The 22,629-nt window shown below is 38.7% G+C and overlaps 2 protein-coding genes across 4 annotated transcripts in view; one reads left to right on the top strand and one right to left on the bottom strand.

The window, feature by feature from the left end:
* Positions 1 to 3,131: 3,131 nt before the first annotated feature.
* On the top strand, positions 3,132 to 10,751 carry tbc1d7 (TBC1 domain family, member 7). 2 transcript variants are annotated; one of them, XM_034147162.1, is made up of 8 exons: positions 3,132 to 3,423; positions 4,173 to 4,301; positions 5,610 to 5,690; positions 5,774 to 5,964; positions 6,333 to 6,470; positions 7,199 to 7,344; positions 8,734 to 8,863; positions 8,946 to 10,751. In XM_034147162.1, the coding sequence occupies exons 2-8, from the start codon at positions 4,190 to 4,192 to the stop codon at positions 9,030 to 9,032; spliced, it is 885 nt and encodes a 294-aa protein (XP_034003053.1). In that variant the 5' UTR covers positions 3,132 to 3,423; positions 4,173 to 4,189; the 3' UTR covers positions 9,033 to 10,751. The 2 variants fall into 2 exon arrangements, with proteins under 2 accessions (XP_034003053.1, XP_034003051.1); XM_034147160.1 differs by having other exon boundaries at positions 3,133 to 3,421; positions 4,168 to 4,301.
* Positions 10,752 to 10,862: 111 nt separating this feature from the next.
* The window catches only part of phactr1 (phosphatase and actin regulator 1), a 37,299-nt gene continuing 25,532 nt past the window's right edge, over positions 10,863 to 22,629 (bottom strand). For both annotated transcript variants that reach the window (XM_034147159.1, XM_034147158.1), the window contains exons 3-13: positions 20,572 to 20,652; positions 19,837 to 19,932; positions 19,550 to 19,741; positions 19,205 to 19,451; positions 17,047 to 17,231; positions 13,731 to 13,887; positions 12,678 to 12,733; positions 12,531 to 12,592; positions 11,701 to 11,841; positions 11,509 to 11,585; positions 10,863 to 11,059 (exon numbers count right to left, since the gene is read on the bottom strand). In XM_034147159.1, coding sequence (XP_034003050.1) covers positions 11,044 to 11,059; positions 11,509 to 11,585; positions 11,701 to 11,841; positions 12,531 to 12,592; positions 12,678 to 12,733; positions 13,731 to 13,887; positions 17,047 to 17,231; positions 19,205 to 19,451; positions 19,550 to 19,741; positions 19,837 to 19,932; positions 20,572 to 20,652 — 1,310 coding nt within the window. In that variant the 3' untranslated portion in view covers positions 10,863 to 11,043. The remainder of the gene's footprint in view (positions 11,060 to 11,508; positions 11,586 to 11,700; positions 11,842 to 12,530; positions 12,593 to 12,677; positions 12,734 to 13,730; positions 13,888 to 17,046; positions 17,232 to 19,204; positions 19,452 to 19,549; positions 19,742 to 19,836; positions 19,933 to 20,571; positions 20,653 to 22,629) is intronic.

Here is a 22,629-nt window from a genome sequence, read left to right as displayed (position 1 = left end):
AATGTCTGTGCTATATGTTTTAAATTTCTGATTGGGCCAAATTGGATACATTCAATTCAAATTCCATAACTTTTTTTAGGTTGTTACCATTATCAATCTTTAGCTTGTCTCAAACTAAATATGGTAGTGACTGAGTGACATGCATGTAGTCTTCCTGTGTGTCCAATAAGTGCATTGTTTACATCCGTAGGGTTTCCCGATTTAATTATAATTTTAAGGAGACATAGCAGAGAGAACAAATAGTTTAAATCACCTCTTAGATAAGCACTCTTTTATTTGAGTTGCTAAACATGTTATACAAGGTCTGTTCGTATTATCATGAGTCCAGAAGTTAAGTACAACAAATCCATTAGGTTCAATTATACCCTTTTTTTTAATAAACATAGTACATACACTGTAGTAAAAACGTATTATTACCTGTACCTGTTAAGATTGTTTTACCTTCCCTTCTCTAAATAGTATTTTAACAAACATTTTTTGAAGGTTTTCACAATTAAATCAATAAAAGTGCATTTTTAATCAAATTTCAAAGTTAAATTTATACAATTCATCAAAATCGTAATGCAATCTTTCTTTGTAAAATGCATAATATTGATCATATTGATTCCAGAGTAGATGATTGTTGAACTTGAACATACATTAAACCAATCAGTATCATATCATTTTAGTTGATAACTCAATATACTTTATTTTTTACAAAACATCCAGTGTTTCGGTAGTGACCACAGTATTTTGTTCTCAAGGTTGTATCATATTCCCTCAACCTTATGGCTTAATCTTAACTCATAACATGCCTTATGTTGGGAATATTACAAACACAAATGTTTTGGGGTCAATATAATCATTTTCTTTTTGAAGACATAACAATTGTTCATCCATAACCATTTACAGTACAAACATTGCTTATCAATAGAAAAATAATTACCCAAAGTGGGTTCAATAGAAGAGAACATTGACTTATAATTGATATTATGCTGTTGCTGTCAGGCTTCTGAACGCTAACCAATGTGTCCCTGAAAGGTAAATACACAAGAAAGTGATATGCAGTTGAATCTGAATGAATGAACTGATTATGATCATTTGAAGCTTCTGACACAGAATCAGCACTTTAGTAACAGCTGAAATAGAGGGGAATGAGGCTAGAATGGGTGATCTGGTTGGTATTTTTATCAAAACACTTCAGAGACATGTTTTTTATATATCTGAGACCTATAATATAACTATACCTAAAAGTATAATAAGAGACCTTTAAAGTAACACACTGATTTTCAAACTTTAAAACACATTTATTTCAAAACGATGGGATTTACCTCCATTTTGTCACTACCGAAATGATCATGTAAATTACCGAAACTTAACCATATGTTTCGGTAGTGACTGTTTCGGTAGTGACGATTCTAGCTAAGTTTGGGCATAACTAAAGAATGCTAGCAAGTACATTGCTAGAATACACGTCTTTGCAATTTGCCTACCAGCCTCAACTGGGGGTGGACAATACTATTATGTACCTGCTGCAGCGTGCTCACTCATACCTGGATGGATCGGGTTGCACTGTGAGAATCACCTTTTTTGATTTCAACACGATCCAGCCTCGGCTACTGAGTGACAAGCTGCAGGCTATGACTCGTCCACCATCTCCTGGATTACCAACTACATCACAGACAGACCACAGTACGTCCGGCTGGGCAGTGTGCTGTCTGATGTGGTGGTTGGTAGCCTACAGGAGCCCCTCAGGGGACTGTGCTGTCTCCTTTCCTGTTCACCTTATACACCACTGACTTTCAATACAACTCTGAGTCATGCCATCTGCAGAAGTTTTCGGATGACTCTGCAGTGGTAGGGTGTATAAGGGATGGACGGGAGGAGGAGTACAGAGCGCTGGTGGGTGATTTTGTGGAGTGGACTCGAATAAATAATCTGCTTCTGAATGTGGCCAAGACCAGAGAGATGGTCATTGATTTCATGAGGAAGAGGACGTCTCCTCAGCCCCTACCCATCCTCTCCACCTGCAGCTGGACAGTCAACGGAGCTCCTTCTCCAACAGACTGCTGCAGCTCCGCTGTCACAAGGACAGATACTGGAAAACATTCCTGCCCATTGCAATAACACTGTACAACAAATCACCTCTGGCTGGAGGAAAACTCTCTGCTGCATAGCTTCTCTTGGACTTAAAATCACACTGTACATTTTACATGAATATATTCACTTTACATTTTAATATTCCATCTGTCACATACTTATGTATATATAATACCTTGCTTTATATCTTGTTATTGTTAATTTGCAAATTATATTTTCTACTTTCTTGTTTATTTCTTGTCTTTTAATTTGTATTGTACAATGCCAAGTCTTTTTATGCTGCTGCAACACAAACATTTCCCAAATTGGGATCAATAAAGTACTATCTTATCTTATCTTATCTTGAAGAGTTTTACACACATAAAAACACAATACAGATTTTGGAACAGATTTATATCAAAAGTATGAGATATAGCTACTTACCATTCAGCCATGAGGGACTAAAACTCCTTGTGTTTCGGTAATGACATGAAAACTGGGGACATGATTTTCTGAGTATAGTTTTTATTTATTTGTATTAAACCCACAATAAATCTAAATATTCCAACTTCTGTTTGAATGTAATCATAAAGATCTTCTAAATACACCATTGAACAAAATACAAAAAAAGTGTTATTTACAGAAATGTAAATTTAGATGTCAGGGTTTGGGACAGCTTCTTCCCAATAGAAAGTACCCTATAAATGATGTTTTTGTATATATTGAACGTATCACTATATAATCAATGTAATGCCCCTTACAACATATTCTTAGTAAATATCTATGTCTGAATACTTAATAGTTTTGTTAAATAGTTTTTCTTGTTCGCACTTTGTACTAATTCGGTAGAATGCCCCATATATAACTGTAAAGACACGTTTTTTTATGTAGATATGTCCCGAGAAAGGGTCGCATTACCGTGTTTTCCACATGGTAAGGGCAGCGCCATATAGAGAGATCTATGTATAGATTCTATCTATATGGCGCTGGGTAAGGGTAACTCTGGTTTGCGAAACTCTCGCGGGATCCTTAAAGGCCATCAGTCGTAGGGAAAGTGAGCGTGAGTCTCGCGTTTTATTTCGACAGTGCCAACCGGAAGTGTCCTGATAATAACAACTCTGGTTAGCATGTAGCTAGCAGTCCTAAATGTGACTTGTGGACATGAAGCATTTGTCTGCAGTGCCTCGACAACGTCCACCTACATGTCTAATAACATATGTATCTTGTCGATAATGTTACAGATACAAACGTGTCGTACTTGTATCTGTAGCTAGCGTTAATGTTAGCTCGTTACCTGAAGCTATGAAGTTAGCTTACTAGCGTAAAGCTAACCTTTATAGTCGTCTGAACACACCTGTGCAAGGTAGGAGTACTTATTTTATCTGACAAACATGTATCACTCGGTTGTAAAATGCTAAATTGTTGTGATGTACTAAATTAAGTTTGGCACATTTATTTCGCTTGTCACTAAGTGACAACGATTAATACAACGAATTAAATAATCAATAGAAAAAGCAGTACACATTCATATATTATTTAAAGCTGGAACCATGTGTCTTCATTGCATGCTTGCGTGTATTAAGTTACTAGATATGTACTAAAGCTGACGAATGAATGTAGTTCAGTAAAAAGTAAATTTCTCTTTGATTTGGATTTCCCCCTGTAGTTGTAGTCGGGTATTTCCAGATTCAAGGCGTTATTGTCATTTGTACATTAGCTACAGTGTAGATATGTCAATGAAAAACGTAGGTCTTGGCTCCTCCAACAGTGCAACATATATATATATATATATATATATATATATATATATATATATATATATATATATATATGACATTGAACAAATAAAACAGATAGTGCAAGTAAATACAAATAAAATAGTAATAGAAGAGTCTATATACAAGTAAATATAATATTTGGGTAACAAGTTTAAACTAAAAGTACTTCACATTGGTGCTTAAGTACAGTATGTACGTATATATATATACTTAGTTTCACTCCACCACAACACACAACATTTGGTCGACTCTTTCATTTTTTCCCCTTTAATATGCCACAGAAAATGTCATGTAAAAGTGCACGCTAAAGGTTTTTGGAAATGTTGTGTAGGTGTCATTTACCAGGTAAAAGAATGGCTGATGACCCTCAGAGAAATTTCCGCTCCGCATATTATGAGAAAGTGGGCTTCAGAGGAGTGGAGGAGAAGAAATCTCTGGAAATACTGCTCAAGGACAATCCCCTCGGTAGGTAACAGTTCTATATCACCAATATTAGTCTTTAAACATTGCTTCCACGCTCCCTGAAATTGGTGCATTCAGAAGAGTGCTGATCTCGGTCTGAAAAACTCTTCCATCACTGTCCTCGAACCACTCCAAACAATGTTTTAACCGTCACCAAGTGAATGTCCCAAAAATGTTGTTTCTGTTGTTCGATTCAGGTATAGTTGTTTGTGGCATGATAAAAATACCAACAAAATGTCGAGGAAATAAATTATTATATCTATTTAGATAGCCCCATATAAACAAATTCACACTTGGATTAATTTTAAAATAATCCATATTATTTCTGATGAAACTGCTATTTTGTATCATTTATATTTAGTTAATATAAAGCACTTTGTCCTATATAGGCGTACAGTTGCAACCCGCCCCTCTCAGTTTCAGCGGAGGCATGTGGAAGATGTTGAAGGAGCGAGTCTGCTATGTTCGGCTTCTTGCAATGAGAAATAAGCATTCAATGATGGTTTTGATATTTCATTTTTTTCTTTAACTTGTAACTAACCAAGACAACGAGAGTTCCAAACAGATATAAATAAGCAGAACAAAATATAAGCCTGATTCGTTCAGTACAGACCCGGAAGACTTAAATCCATGGGTTGGAATTTTATTAGTGAGGGCCTTGGCCCAGGTAAAAATATTAGGTTAATTACAAACATGTCTGCCTATCTTTAACAACATAAGTGTATCTTGAATTTCGCTCCCCTGAAAAAACACAGTTAAAGACACATATTTACATTTTAGAAATGCAAATGCAATTTTCAGGCGCATTGCCAATATGTTGACCCAGTTTCGGCCCATCAGAGCAATATAGTATAATATGAATTGTGATGAAAACAATTATTCACGTTCTGCCTTATCTGCTGTTGCCTGTGTTGCTCAGGGCTGACCACCAGACTCACACACACAGTTAGCTCAAAGACCTGCGTTATGTCACAACTATCTCACATTCGCATACATAACGTTTATTTTCTTCCCATCAGCTTACTTTAAAAAATATGTTCAGGCCTACACGTTCTTTAAATATACATCCATGGCATGCACATTGACAATATTAACGCTGATTTCTCCCGGGGGAGCCAAACTCCTAGATCGGCGTGCCATGACGCCAGGTCTCGTTCAGTAGTATGTACGAGAGTTGAACCAGATGAATTGCACTGACACATATTGTTATTTCCACCCACTGCCTTAACATTTCTCATTAGTTTGTGGTTAGGTTCTAGGGGCAGTAAGTCAGTCCTTGTCTTTTTACCATTGTTTTTTTTCTTCTAACAGATCTAGAAAAGCTGAGCACCTTCAGTCAGAGGTTCCCCCTCCCCTCTATGTACAGGATCCATGTGTGGAAGGTGTTGCTAGGTAAGACAAACGCATATCACAGTAATGACACGCACTACCAAATGTGCTCGCACAACCTATAATGCCAAACCTTTTTCCTGCAGGCATCTTACCCCCCCACAGTGACTCTCACTCTCTGGTGGGAGGCTACAGGAAGGAGCAGTACCAGGACATCCTGGAGGCTCTGGAGGTGATGAGATACATCAACCCTTCGACTCCCTCCACCCACGTCTACCTGCGCATGTCCCAGCTAGAGACCCTGGTGCTCCCACGGTGCTCCGAGACCTCCGCCCCGGTAAGATGGAGCGCACATAGAGAAACATGTTCATATATGGGACTAATAAGGCACCAAAATGAGAAGAAAGTATGAATGTCGTACTGATGCATCACAAATAGGAGGTTGTAGGATGAGACATGTAACGGAACCGAAGTTTCAAACAGAATTATGAATGTGACTTTTCTTAATTTTTTCTAAGCATGGGTCCATTAAAACATGGGTACCTTAAAAAAAGCTTTACATTTATATATATATATATATATATATATATATATATACAGTTTTTTTTACAATCGTCTAAACTTGGGTGTTGATGCGTGTCCTGTGGCTGCCATCTCTTAAAATGTGTGTTAATAACGACGGGGTGTGTTGCTTTCTCCTCTCAGGATGAAGAGAACGAGGACTTCCTCTCCATCAGTCGAGCCATGGAGGAGATCGTAGACGATCCTATCGACTGTTACTGGCTCATCAAGTGTTTCATACATCAGTTCAACACGAAGTTTGGAGACTCTGTACCCCACCTTGTGAGTGTTGCGTTTAGCTTGAAGCATAAAGTAAAACTTTTTTTGTTTCAAAATGAATTGAATAGCCAAAAAAAATGAAAAATAGTTTGCTTCCCTCAGTGATTATATTATTCACTGCTACCAAACTGTAATGTGACAAGGGTTGTAATAAGGGCTACACAATTAATCAACATGTTATCAAAATATCAATATGGGCTAGTACAATTTCCAAATCTACAGAAATCTCCTTGTTTGCTACAGACCCTCTTAAAATGTGATTGTTTTAATATATTTTTCAAACTGTATCATTCCCTCGGTTATCATAAATCTAATCGCGATTGCAATATCTGTCAAAAATAATCGCAATAAGTACATTTTTCAAATTGCTACCCTAGTTGTAATGTAATTGTTTACAAAATTCATGTCTCTTGTATATTTTTAAAGCAAAATTAGTGGAAGTCTTTGGTATGTTCAGTTGAGGAAATGTTCTTAATGTATAAGATAATTAATTTTTATATATCCCTTGTCAAGTTGTGAACATGACACTCATAAGAGGTATCCTGGTAATTATTTACTTAAAGGTCCCATGTCATGGCCATTTCTACTGATCATAATTCCATTGTTGAGGTCTACTAGAATTAGATTTACATTATTCAAACTCACATTGGTTTCTCATACAGCATCTCTGTATAGTATGTTTATTCACTCTCTGTCCTAAACGGCTTGTTGTCTCCCCTGTTGCGGTGCAGCCGAAGAGCCTGGAGCACTATCTGAGTCAGGAGGAGCCTCGGCTGCTGACCCACCTGAAGACCAGCGGGACCCTCGCCCAGCTGCCCTACGGCCTCTGGTTCAGACGCTGCTTCGCCGGCTGCCTGCCCGAGTCCAGCCTGCAGAGGTGCGTTCACTGTCCACAGCGCACGCCTGACATCTGCACACTTTCCCCAGGCCAACACACAAGCTTTTCTATCCTCAGCAGTCTGATATGTGCAAAACCTGTATTATATTATTCAGGCTTTTCTGAAAGATCTTTGAACCACATTTCAAGTGGTGAACGTATTCCGATCTTTTAAGTAAAAGATGCAATGCTATGGTTAAAAAATATTCTGGTAAAGGTTAACGACTAAATATACTTAAAAAGGTGCAAATGTGTATGTTATGTATTGATTATAATTATAAATCCAATATTTATATATTTAAGTTGATCACTTCGATGTAACAGCTGGTAAAGGTGGACCTGTTTTCAACAAATGTATGGGTATTTGTTGGACCTATAATAATCATATACACTTAATATATTTTATATTCTGCATTAATAATCAGAACATTTAATGAACCTTAAGCCTGTGAAAACCATATTTTCAAAATGAGACATTCTACATGTTTTCTATTGATGGAAGTACTTCATAATTAAAACTCCTGCATTCAAATTCCTAATCAAGTAAAACAAGCCTCAACATATACTTAAGGTACCTAATGTAAGTACTGTATGTATTATGCAGAATTTATAATACATTCAAATACTTAATGATATTCGGTTATAATTATTGCCGCATTGTTTGGTACTTTATAGTTGCATTGTTATAAATTAAGCTATAATAACCCTTAAAAATAAATAGCGCAGTGAGAAATACAATATGTCACTTTGAATACAAAGAAAAAGTACCTCAAAAATTGTACTTAAAGGTAGGGTAGGTAAGAATGGAGAAACCAGCTCGAGTGCGCTAGAATTTGAAAGTACACAACCGGAACAAATCTGCCACTTCCTTCAGACTTCCTTACAGAGCCCCTCCTCCAACACACACGAACGCGCACATGACCAATGAGGGCACGAGATAAGTTTGTGCACAGATGGAAGTCTGACAGGCAGGTAGGCCATCCAGTTATTTTAGCCGGGCCGGCTAAAATAATTGGTAGTGCTTGTTACAGCGCCACGGCTTCCACAGATGACATTTTTTTTTGTATTTATTGTCAAAGCATTTAATGTCAAAGCATTTAATGAATTCATTGCTATCGGGATGTTAAGAGCATTCCATGGAATATAACAAAGTGTTTCTGAAGTGAATTACCTACCCTACCTTTAAGAGTAAAAATGCTTAGCGTCCTCTACACATTTCTGCCTAATTTGGTGCCTGTTTTACAAAGATGTCAGATTAAATGACAGATTTTGCCCAACTCACATTTTTCTCTCTATTTATTAAGCCCGTTTGCTATTTCCACATGAGTAGACTTTTGTTACATCTTGACCTTAAATCTACTTGTTGAATGACCCTCTGATGATTGTCAGGGTGTGGGACAAGGTGATCAGCGGCTCGTGTAAGATTCTGGTGTTCGTGGCCCTGGAGATTCTGCTCAGCTACAAAATCATGCTGATGGGAATCAGCCGGCCTGAAGGCGTGGTGAGGTTCCTGTGCAATGTGAGTGAACCACAGCCAACCCCAAACAGAAAGCACTGTCCTCTTTTAGGTGAAAAACCTCACCATGTGTTTTCTCTTCCAGATCCCGCAGGAGAACACGGACGCCATCGTGACTAAAGCCATCGACTTGTGGCACAAATACTGTGGCACCCCGATGCACGCTGTATAGCTGTGTGTTTCTGACATGTTTATTGAACATGTCAGAAACAAAACGTACAACAATAATAATATATATATCCTTTCTTTTTTTTTTCTCACTCATAACAAAGTACAAAAACATGAATAAAAAAAGATAATTCTCAAATAGTCTCTGTCATGTTCAACAGGGGCAAGAAGCTACAAAAAAACTTTTCTGGTCCTACCCCCTCTAGCATACATTTTCCCTATAAATAAAATATTAGGTCATCGTCATCAGCGACATGTTTGTCTTGTTTGTTTGCAATCAGAAAGAAATTATTTTTACAATTACAAGAAATAGCAAATGGGATTTTACAGGTCCTGTTCATAACCATTCATGATTTGGCTCCTAAATAATACTTTCACTTTAGATAGACTTGGACAATATTTCAGTGCATCATTACAGTTATTCCACAGACTAACACCTTTTGATGAGATGCAATGCAGTTTGGCATTTGTTCGTACGGGTGGTTTTTTGAAAATGCAGTTTCCTCTCAACATGTGCTTGCTTTCTCTCCGTGTGAAAAGATAAGGTGCTGTCCCAGGACAGAGCACAAACTCTTAACTCCACTGAGACTACGGATTTGTCTCCGTATGACTGAACAGAAAACTCATCATGGGCTGCTTTTAATAAGCCCCAGGACTTGGGAGCCAATCCAATTACAGACAGGACAACACATCCCAGCTCTCCCCAAAGAATGATCGACTGTTTGTGGAAAGGACACTGAAAACAGCTGCTATACAGAGAGGATGCACAAAATCTGAAAAAAGGCAAGGATTCATAAACTTATTTTCTTTAATAAGTTTCTTTCTTAAAGAAACAGCTTACATCATAGAAGACAATAAATTAATACCCACATGCAGTTGTTCTGCTTTACAAAAAAACATTTGAAAAGTCTTGTTTACTTTCTTTGCTATTTACAAGTTTTAGAATTCTGAGAACAGTTTTAAACGTACAAGAGACAGTAATATTACCGACGCTCGTACTGACACACTCACAGATCAAGTCCTCCCGATAATAAGGTCAAAACGGGCAATTATCTAATGTGGACCTAAACCATAAAAAGTAAGCTGGCAGGTTTTCATTTTCTGTGCCACCAAAGATTTGACTGACAATAAAAAAAGAAAGTCTGTTTTTTTGAAGTTCTGCAACTTTTCACTGTGTCGACAGATACACAGTAAAATAAAACGAAACAAGTTAATTTGGCAACTTTCAAATCCCTGTAAACAATACTGTAGGCACAGTGACACGGTGAGTTACTGAACTCTCAACAGCAGTCATTCTGGGATGCATTCAAGATCGCAACTTCAACAGGAAGTCAAGTTGCTTTGGCTTCAAGTGGGGATCAAAAGTGTGAAAACGTTTTGAGCTCTAGAATGCAGTCCATTAACACAAAAAACGATCAGGCTGTGAAGTTATTGCTCAGTTAATGTGTTTTACGTTAGTACATTTTTTCTGTTACTGTCTTGAAAAGAGAATGATGTTATATTTTAGGTCATTTTGGCTTAAGATGCAGCTGCCTACAGGTTTGAATTCCTCTGGCAAAATGTGAAACGATCATTGAGATGTCTTCTGTGGAATAATACCGTGCCAACACAAACCCAAAGGATATAAAGTCCATTTAAGGAGTGACATTATGGTGAAAGGCAAGAAAACAATCCATGTGTAAAAAATAAAAAGAAAGTCCTTTCTTCAGCTCCTTGGCACAGATTCTGTGTTTCATTTCAAGCGCCCTGTTCAGAAACAAAAGTGCTGCAAAGTAAACAAGTTGCGGCTTCATCTTAAAATAAACGAAACCCTTTTGAATATCAAGAAGTGTGTAAAATCTCCACTGATGAGAGACTCCAGGTGAGAGTTTGATCCATTTGTACTTGAGGTGTTTCCTGTGACGGCCGCAGCACACGCTGCGTTCAGGTACAGTCCGTCAGTGTGAGGGCAGCAGGTGGCAGTCTGGACACTTGAGGCTTGGTGTGTGAGTATAAAAGCACAAGACTGATCCATCTTACGGCCGATGAAACCTGCAGAGAAACCACAGAGAAAATGAGGAACTTCATAGAAATGCTGTGGTTTTTCACCATACCACTAATCATGATAGACTTGTTAAATAGTATGCATTTCAAAAACATTTCAAAACCAACAGTTTAGTTTTTTGAAAAGTAAAACAAATGTCATTGTATAGTATGTCTGTAAACGTTTAGAAAAGTCATAGTGGAGTATATTGAAAAATCAGAAAAACTGAACTGTTGAAAACTATGAAAACAGGCACATTAAAGTATGTCAAAAATGTCATGAATTTGAGAAGCATTTAAAAGGTCATAGTATGGTATGTCGAGAAACTTGAAGAAAAAAAATCATGGTATTGTATGTGGAAAAATATACAAAAGTAATAGTATAGTATGTCAAAAAGGTATGAATAGTAGTAATAGTAATTTTTAAGCATAAATATGCATAAACACTAAACTGTTACCTGGTCAGATGACGGCTGGACTCGTGCACCTCCATCTCTGTGCTCTTAAACTCATTCAGCTCCTTCCTGATGGCAGCCTGAACAACACACAGGGAAACACTTATTTACCCACAGTATAAACTGTATGCACAGACATCTTGAATCCAGAGTAAAGGATCAGCTGGTTTTGATTGACATGTTTGTTAGTTTCACCTTATCAGCAGCAGTGAGCCGGGTCCACGGCTTGTCGGCTCGGCGGTCGTAGTCCTGAGCCTCGGCGACCTCCACATAGTCACTGAAGCGGATCAAGATCTTCGCCTCCCTCAGCTCCTCCACTGTGGGCCTCTGGCTGAGCTGCAGGGTGCAAAAAGAAAGAGGAGGGGGGTTGTCAATATCTGGATGCCCTGCCACATGTTGAAGAATATCTGTGTGCAATAATGTGCCAGGTTTGTGACTGAAAACTAACTGGTTCATTTAACTAGGCCGATTTAAAATAAAGAAAGGGAAAAGCTTTGTTTTTGTATGTTCAAAAATAATTATAGTTTCTAATAAATAAAATGTAAGTATGAAGTGAATCTATTTTCTTTCTTTGTATAAGTAAAGTTAAATATTAAATGAAATAGTACAAAGCAGCACTCAGATGTTGCACACTTCTTTCATCTTCTTTCTTTTATGACAATATCTGTTAAGTAGTTTTAAAGATATCTTCTTGGACAAAAACACTACAGCCTTGGAAGAAAATAAACCAAATAATAAAAAAAACACTATTTATTGAAATCATTTTTGAGACACAAAGTGCTGAAAAACATTTGTATAACATAAAATCTATGGATAAGTGGATAAGTGGCTTTATCTATCAATACATATCATTTGTGAAATGGTCACACTCTCACACACAATAACAGGGTGATGCAACAGATATGATCCTTTCAAAATGGGCATCTGAAGGGTGGTCACCACGGCAACCATGTTTATATTTCTAGCTGGGGTCATAAACACTCCCATCATGTACACTGAGGTGTCCATCTCCACCTCTGTCTTACCTTTTTGGACAGATGTCTCTTGATCTCCCTCTTCTCCTCCTGTTCCTCGATATCGTTTCGAGCTGGAAGGAAGGAGAAAGAGAGGGTCATCACACACTGGGATTATTATTATTACTAGTTTCTCTTACAGTGTGTACATGTACTTACGTTTGAGGATATTCCTCTGCTCAAGTTCCTCTGCTGACGGCCGTTGACTTAATCGTCTGAAAAAATAAAAGGCGTGTCGATGTCAGGAGTGTTTGTGCTTCCAGATCATCGTCACTGTGCGAGATGTATGCAGTATCTTATACAGGCAGAGGAGCCGACTGCATGGGATGTCATTTTTGATGAGGTAGTATTTTGTGGATTTACAAGCCGTCTATATCTATCTCTAAGGTGGAGCAGCGATTCAGACAGTGGGTAGGATGATTGATAGAGTGAGAGGAAAAGAGAAGTAAAGGTATGCTGTATGTGCAGACTTGCTGCTTTAGTGTGCTCTAAAATGTAAAATAATAAAATATAAACATTTATTTTACCCAAAGAAGCAAATTATGCTCTTGTAAAATGTAATGTGAATTTATTTGACTGTAAACTTGTTTGAAAACAATTTAATATCTGTCTAAATGTAAAAAAACAAACAAACAACTTTAAGATAATCAATAAAGTTGAACATCTTAATGGCATAATGAAAAATGGTAGTTTTGAGCAGGTGTATTTGACATGTTCCTGAATCCTTGAATAAGATGTATATTAAAGTATTTAGATATTTTTAAAAGTAAATATAGTTTTTTAATAATTTACCATTTTGAATGATTAGCGTTAATGTTATGTGGTTAGATATGGAAACATTCTTGTATCTAAACTGGCTTATTTCACAAAAAATGTACACTTTTTTCCAGCTTTCATACAACACACTATACCCCACTTTAATTTTCTTGGCATATAATTGTTTTGAAGCTGCTCCTCGGCTTTAATCTCTCCCCCCCTCCTTCTCTCCCCCCCTCCCTCCTCCCTGCATTATGACTCATCATCCATCATCTGCTCCCTTTAGCAGCCAGGTCACATCTATCACAGTGAACATGGGTTAAAGCAGTCTGCGGGGGCCCGGCCTGCGTGTGGAGTGATGTTGGTCACATGATGAAGGGAGTGTGATATCTCTTAGAACCACTGTTCTCAGTGGCTGGACAATCTCTGCATGTGTGTTCTAATCCAGCGGCTCACCTGGTCAGTTTGGTGGCCGTCTGTTGTCGAGACTCGTATCTCTGTTGGTCCGACTGCATGGGCAGGATGTTTTTGTCCTCCAGGTCCCTCAGCGTTGGACGGTTATTCAGCTTGATGGCTAAAGAGTCCTTTCGTAACACCTTCATGGCCAGTGTGCCTACAATGGAGCAACATGGATGAGATGTATCAGTACTCATATCACAAGCTCACTGTAAGGAGCCTGTATAGATTTCCTTCCAGTTCCTAACATTCTTTGGTTGGTTGTTTATCACTGTTCTTTATTTTGATTTTATTGTTTTATTTCCCCCCAAAAAAAGCAGAAACGTATCCGCCCCTTGATTAATTTAGATGCTGGATAACGATCTGATAGCTCACTCTTCTAAGTGCTTGTTTTCCCTAACATCCACAATAAGGTTACAATGAATCCAACATTGGTAATGTTAAAGGAGTCGTTTGGAAGTCACAGTCCTACGGATAACTTGAACCCTGCAGCTCAATGCGGTTGTTTAGCCTCTTTTAGCCCATTATTTGAAGTTTACAGAATTCAAACATGCCAAAACGCCACGATAGAGCTGGGTTGACGACACGCAGTGTTTCCCCTATATACAAATAGTGGCGGCGCAGCGCCGCTGCTGAAATATGCGCGCCGCTGCTAGGGGGCGCCAGCCAGGTACCCAAAAAAATAAATAATAATAATTAAAATAATAATAAGTTGCGACCCTTTTTCATTTTTGATTGTTTGTTATGTGGATTTGTAGTATTTGTGTTACTGTATGTTCAATAAAGGCGTATTTTTGCTAAATCTTGAGACATTGCCACTGTATGTACTAGGCAGGGCCGATTTTTGGCATAGGAGACATAGGCGGTCGCCTAGGGCGCCAGATCTGGGGGGCGCTGCGCTGGTAGCTCTGGGAGGGGAAAAAACATTTTTGACCGTTGGCGCTCATCCTAATTTTTGGCCTTGATGTAACAACATTCATAATTAAGTAAATGAAACACCCTTTTCACCCCGGTTACACTTTTCATTTGCCCTGTACGATGGGCAATCACGAGTGATGAAAGTGGGGGATGTTGGCTTATCAGGCGCCCGCAGCTCACAGCCAAAATGCGAGCGTGGGAGCGAGAGAGCGAGCGAGGGCGCACCGGTACCGGCGCTGTTGTTATTAGAATCTGGTGCTAGCTGCGCTAACGGATATAAGAAGTAGATGTTTCTACAACCAGGGTGGAGGAGAGCTCTCCTGTCAGACTGAGAGGCTCAGTGAGGTAACGGACTCTCTGAGTGTTTAGATAGTTTATTGTTGTCTAAGTTATCTCAGTGGGTCTCAAACGTTTTGACCACAAATTATGTAAACACATATTTCCAAGGCACTCCTTTATAATTATTAGGATAAATAAAAACAGGTTTGAAATCATTCCAATGTATACTATAGGACAGTAAACCAAAAATATTGTTTAAAGTTGGAGAGATACAAAAATATGCATAAATAAATAAATGTTAAGGTAAAATAAGATATGAATGAACAACAAAAATAAAAAAAGTTACATTTATTTGTTATTGGCTATGGTAGGTTGTTGGTTATGTTCATATACTTATTTGATTATTAAAATGTAAACCGATCTTTTTCATATGGGTGTTTTAGAGTTGTACCCCCTAGATCAGGTCTCTAGTAATTGTGTGCTCAAAGTGCACCAGATTGAAGCATTTTACTTTAAAATGTTCAAAAAAATCTTCCCGGGGGGGCAGACCCCCGGACCCCCCTAGAGGAGGTGACGTCCACCCCCCAATTCAAACAGGTTCATACAATACTGAATACATTTGAAGCCATATTGACGTATATTACCTATGTCAATAAGTTTCTGTTTTTGTAGTGTATTTGTCTTTTGTAGAGATTTTTCATTTATTCTTTATATATAAAATCTCGGCTAGGGCAGCAAATTGGCTAGAACCGGCCCTGGTACTAGGCCTCAAGAGCCTTTCTTGTGCTGGCAGACACATAGAAACAAATTGGCGGGGTGCACTTCGCACGTGCACACACTAAAAAATTCCACGCGCTCCGTGCTCACATTATGCTGGGCCCACGTGCCTTAGCACCGCTGCTGTGACTCCATCCTAGGGGAAACACTGGACACGCATACAAATAATTATCAGCCGCGGGTCTTCACTGTAATGGAACACTTCTGGAGCAATGGAGTCGAAACACAATGAAATACGGAAGAGCTGGAGCTTGATGGCAAACACTGATGTTTTTTTTTAAGTTACAGCCAGAGAATTCCCAAGACGTGTGCTGTGCCACGAGGTGACACAGCAATTGCCCAACCAATTCTGAAGATCTCTACCCCAGACCCCTGTATTCTGCTAGTTCTGAGAGAATAATCAACATTGTGCATAACAAGATAAAACAGGCAAAGCACAATAACACCTCTATCAGCTGACGCCAACAGGCAGGAACAGGGAGACAACACACAGAGCACAGCACCCAAGGTTGGTCTGTGAAGGCAGTACAAACTGATAAACTGGGTCAAATTATGGGCCTAGGAAAATATTTCCTCAACATTCAGTACAAAAAGTTCAGTTCTTGACTAGAAAAACTCTCATAAAAACTCTTTAAATAACAAAACTTGTTTTATATTTCGGCAGTATGCTTTCCTAATTTGATTGCTTTTAATAAAAAACGTTAGCAGCTAGCTGGCTAACATATGCTAATATTCAGCAACTAATAAAACTGATATTCATTTTTTTCTCAGGAGTTGGTGGAAACAAAAACAACTGTTGACAGTTTGTAGCGTTATCCATAGTAACTGTGTGTTTATCTGCTGGTTGTGGAGTTCTTCTGTGCCCTAGTGGCTAAATAAAAGCAGTTGTTCTATCTTCTATTTTCTCAAATTGTTTGACCTTTCCCCCCCACGGTGAGATTTATTTATCAACCTGTCGTAGGTTTTTGTTTAAACCTATATATTATATATTGTGTTTATATTACTTGTTTAAAATAAATGCACTAAATAAACCATATACACATTGCTTCTGTGATGCATAATTCACATCTATGATAACAAACTGCAGCTCAGAGTGCTTCAAGCCATTTGCGACAAATGCACTTGTTCATCCATATGGAAATATGATAACACACGCTCAAACATGCATATGCACACACCATACATTATGCTTACTGTTAAATTATTCAAATTGACTCTGTAAAAGCATTTCAGGTTACAGTATAATTTGTTCAAAGCTCAGTGTGATGTGTTTGAATAATGTGAGCTAAAACGAACAATGAAAAGGTGGATGTCTTCCAAATACATAAAAAAAATAGCTTACTTGTAAACAATGTATCATCATCATCTTCCTCGTCATCTTCGTCTTCATCCTCCTCATCTTCTTCTTCCTCCTCGTCATCTTCTTCTTCCTCCTCAGGCAGGTCGTCATAGACCCCCTCGTTGCGCAGGTTTTCTTTGTCGTCGTCGCACTTGATCATGACCGCGGGAACAGAGTGCATCATGGAGCTGCAAGTGGGGGGGAGAGGGCAAAGGTCAGAGGTGTGTGCTCAATGTAGCCTGAAGGTCTGAAATAACAGCAGCTGTACGGATGAGTGTGACACGTGTAAAAAGCCCATGAACCATGAATCATGTGTGTCTGGACATTTAACATTGGCCTTGAAGTCTGAAAGCAAACCAACGGAACATAAACCCTTTGGTCGTTCAGTCAGAGGAGGTAAAGAAAAACAGTTAAAGTCATAACAGTGTCAAATTAAAGCAGCAAGCAGCGAAGAACAGACCCTCGCACATCCACGCACATTAGGGTATTTACAGGATGGCAGTTAACCCTCTGAAACCCACAATAGGACATTTCCATTTTTGTATATCTTTGTGTTTTGCCTCAGAAATTATATATTTTTTACAGTATTATCCAGTTTTACACATCCCAGAAATCAGCACAACCTCGGTTAATATCACTCATTAAATACTTATATACATTATAATTTGCCTATACTGTAAAACTAAAACTAAAAACGGAGCTTTTACTTATTTTATTAAAACTGCTAACCATACTATTGAAAAAAAATTCTAAACAGAAAATTGCACACATCTGTTGGAATTGGGACAGAAGTGATTAGAAAATGCTATCTTATTCTGCTCATGAGTTATTCCCATTCTTTTGGGCAGTGTCGATGGGCATTTCTCTGCCAGGAATTGTCATTTTTCTCCTGCCAAGTTAGATGTCTAAACATGATGTATATATCATGGCAGTTCCCCTTCACAATCACACCACTGGAGACCAGCCCCATAGATAAACACAACGTACTGCATGGAGTGTGATGCACTAAAAAGCAGCATATCCCTTAAGAACTGTGGCATCCTTTGATAACTGCATTGTTTGCTGAAAAAAGGATTTGTTGAACTATATATTAAACGTTTTAATTTACCTGTGTGTGTGCCACCAAATCAACCACATGTGGCAACTGGTCACCCTACCTTAAGAGTCCAGTATGTGGTGCTAGAAAAACCACACTTAAAAAACAGTATGTTGCACATTAGCACGTGTAGACCACACATTGTAATTTTCATGTATATTGGATGATATTTGTCACATAAGGCTGACTTCCTGTTAACAACAGGTGGCGCTATGGTCATAATAGACCTGTAAATGTCATCAGGCTGCGACTCTTATCAAGCACAAGGAATTTGGAGCAGGTTGGAGATTCGATGCACAATTTCAACAACGTTCATGGTGAGTGTCTCAAAATGGCCGGCATGTTACGACCAGGGCGTGTCATGGAACAGAAAGCTTTTAAATCATTTTGATCCTCATGGTCGATTTTTGTGAAAACAAACAGGTATATACCCCAAAAGCATATTAAGGACCTTTCCACAAACCTGCCTAGAGTAGAGGCTGGCTCGTAGCAAATGTACAAGTAGACATACAACCAATCATATTGATGGATGATGGAGGAGTGAGCTGGTGAAAGGAGAGGGGGGTGTAAGCTTCATGCGTCCATTAATAAGAGACCAAGGGTAGAGCTGGGGAAGATACTTTTAATACCAAGATATCGATATTGCGATTATATTGTTGAGTTGAGTATCAGTGCTTGCCTCAACATTTTGATACAATGAGATTTTTGATCAAGTGATCACCAGAAATGTGATATTCTGACTAAGTGGCTAAAAAAATAAAAGAAATCATATACTTCTACTGTAATGCGTCATTTTGAACCAGGAACAGACAGCACTAATGCTATATTAGGATAAGAAAAAACAATATCCAGTCTAATATTGCAAAATATTGGTACATCGCCGAGCCAAGGGGGATGAAAAGGAACATATGTTTCTTATTGTGAAACTTCGGCAATGAGAATGTTTTAAAAAGGGATTTCAAAGAAATAGCTGCACTCAAAATGTATATATCGACAAATGCACGCACACACAGCTTTATTTATCTGCAGTAAAGCCAAGGGTTTTGATTTCCACTTGATCCTCACCTCTCAAACCTCTGCATGGTGAGGGCCAGGGTCTTGTTGAGCTCCTCTATGATCCGCCTGGGGGGGTGGAGCACCCCGTACTGCAGGGAGTGCCCGCCCATTGGAGCATGGCTGGGAGGGGGGCACTTCTGGAAGGCGAGCAGAGTGGGCTCCATGCCCCCTGCAGGTACGGAGATCAGGAACTTCTTTGGAGGTAGAGGAGGAGAAAACTTGGACGACATGCACGGCAACTTCACCGGGGTGCCGCCTGCGCACAGAGGAAGGAAGAGGAAGGAAGTGGAAGGATTAGAGATACAAACATGCACATGCACATGCAGATATGAGTGTGCACAGAAAACAACGTACCTGCTATGTGATTGGGTAGCCTGTTGAAGGGTTTGGGCGGTGGTGTAGGAGGTTGTTTGTGTAGCGTTGGAGGTCTTGACAGTGGTGATGATTCGGCGCTGTCAGCAGGATACACAGTGGACTTCTTAGTGGATTTCTGAACGTGGTCCTGTTGACCCAAAGCTTCACTGGGCTTCTGAACCTCCAGAAAGCCTGAGGACAGGAAGCAAAGAGATATCAAATCTGTGAGATGCTTCAATACGAGGTGAGAGACGAGGCGACGAGGGAGGCGAGTCTCTCTTTCCTACCTACAGCTGCAGCGGCTCCTTCCATCTGCTCTGTACCTTCAGACTCTGACGGGCCGTTCTCCATCTGCACCTCCTCACGTAGCGTCAAAGAGCCGTCTGCGCAGAGAGAGAGAGCAGGGAGCAGGAAACAGGTGGAAGATGGTCAAAAAAAGGGAAATGGAAGACAGGTAGATTTTCTAAAATGGCGGCAGCTTACGGTCTATTGTTATATGATTACAAGATAAATATGTGGACGACACAGCTCAAATTAAAAATTGAAGACCAACCACCAGCAGTTTCTATAATCACTTAATCATTGCAGTAGATGATCACGTTTTTGCTTGTTTTGTCCAACCAAAAGCCCAAACGCAATGTCAACACTATATTTTGGGCTTTGGGGAAATTGTTGCTTATCAGTAATGAAAACATTAGCATTCTGCAGCCGTATAGGTGCAAGCATAAAACATGTTTTTAATCCTTTACAGAGCTTTTCCCAATAAACACCAACATATTTTTTCTGAAATGCTTATCGTATAAGGTTACCATATCCACATTCATGTCTAAAATAAAGTGTCATTATAAATCACATTTCTGGGTTATTGCACGGCCACTACGCACTACAAAAAGGATACGAGACGGAGTAAAACTAATCAAATCTGGAAAAGCTATAGATAGTATTTTATATATAAATTGAACACATGGATTAATCAACTGCCTGTCTTAACACTTCAAACATTTTCACACCTTCGCCCTCACCTTTCTCATAAACCTCCTTCAGCACTCCTTTCTTGATGAGCTCCTCTCTGCTCTGGCGAGTCGACATTTTCCTCTCCAACACTGAGGGAGCAGAAAGACATGACGTTGAACAAACAGATAAATACTTTTTTTTTTAAAAAGCCTTCAGGCCAATTGTGCACCGAACACTCAGAGCGTCATCAGTGTGAGGGAAGTGGCAGCAGCAGCCGATGTTTGGACCAAACATATATAAAGATACAACTCTCAAAAGAAAAATCACATTTTCTACCAAATTATTTTCCCTTTACATGACAGTGCCACACTATATATTTAGGTGTTGGGTTTCTATGAAAACCATTACTTGTTTTTTATATTGTGACATTTCATTCTAATACAATAGAGTGTTCGATATGGATTGCATATTTCTTCACGGGAAACTAAAAATTCACATTTTTTTTTTTTTTTTTTTTATCACCACCTCTTCATACCTTCAGATCATTATTTTCCTTACATCTTTGTTGTCTTCCTATTTTTTTCTGTTTGTCTGTCATAACATGTTCAACAGCTATTATCTCTAGTCAAGTTTGGATGCACTGCCTTTAAGTATCATAATTATAAATTGAATGATTCTTTTTCTGACAGTAATCCGTCAGGAGGCGTTTTACTTTGATCTCAGACGCTCATTAATCACTTTCGCCTCTGACAGTTTCTCTATGCCTGGAGTACTTTTCATTTCATTAACTGAATGCAGAACATGGGAAAATGATCCACATTTCAGAAACACCGGGTGATAACAATCAGCCAATTACCAAAAGAGCTCAGGTTAATGCAAAAGGTGAAAAAAGCTATTGTGCTAATAAAAGGTTTGATTCAATCACAGAAGAAATGCCAGATCAATACTTCTTTAACCATAACTCTGTAGAATTATGGTGAATTCCATTGGTGGAAAGCTTGTCAATAGGAAGTAAAAAAGATGTCTTCATAAGTATCGGCCTACTATGTGATTTTTTCTCTGGGGAAGAAACTTTATAAGGAATTTCTTTTTGTTGTGTGCAAATTAATCAACATCATCAGTGTGTGTGTGTGTGTGTGTGTGTGTGTGTGTGTGTGTGTGTGTGTGTGTGTGTGTGTGGTTAAATGTATACTGTGTTTTATTAGCATACAGAAAAAGGAAGCGCCCTGCAGAGACAGCTGGGAGAACAGCTTGTCTGCAGGAGGCCCCTTGCTCCCCTCTGCTGAGTGTTTGTGTCTCTCACTGACAACAGGATGTAAAAGGCTGAGAAACAACAGCAGCTTCCATCTCCTCCAGCTAATCAAACTCTTTCTTCTGATTCACAGATCACCACTGACGCAGATTGTCGATGAGAGCCAGACATATGCACTAACATCCACATTTCCTCAGAACATCTAGATCATTCTTTGTAAAAGAGACAACACAGTGGCACACTGACAACAACCACTTAAAGCTAATGTGTTGCTGCAGTGAATCAACAGTCACTTCCACAGCTGTCTGCATCGCTGATAAATACTGTTATAAACAGCCGTCAAATAGTTAGTCAAACAGTATCAAGCAAATGTACGTTGTGTTAATTAGCTTCTACAGACTCTATGGTTCTCAAATCATACATTAAGTATCCAAAGTACTCATTGGCCATTTCACAACATTACTGTTAGTGGACTTTACATATATTATATATATATATTGATTAATATACGCTGTTTAATGTTGCAGCTAGGAAACATTTAGCTTATTTGAATTACTTTAAAGACAGCCTCATCCATTATAATACATCATATTTTATTGATGTATTTCATAATGATAATTTTAATCTGTAGAGTAACGAGATGTATCAATTAAGTGTAGTAGAGAACAAATGAAGAGAGATACAAAAACGCCTCGATTGGACTCCTTTGTTTACTTCAATAACTTAGTGACGTCACTATGTAACACACACACTTCTATTGGCTAGCACTCCAACACATCGCATGTGAAATGATAAGGGGCGCGACATTTCCGACACATCTGTAAGTGGTTGACCAATCACAACGGAGCTGGCCAGCTAACCAATCAGAGCAGAC

This window comes from Trematomus bernacchii, unplaced genomic scaffold (assembly GCF_902827165.1).
Source record: "Trematomus bernacchii unplaced genomic scaffold, fTreBer1.1, whole genome shotgun sequence".
Classification (NCBI taxonomy): Eukaryota; Metazoa; Chordata; class Actinopteri; order Perciformes; family Nototheniidae; genus Trematomus; species Trematomus bernacchii.
Note: the sequence above shows the minus strand (reverse complement) of the source record. Positions and strands in the feature narration are given on the sequence as shown.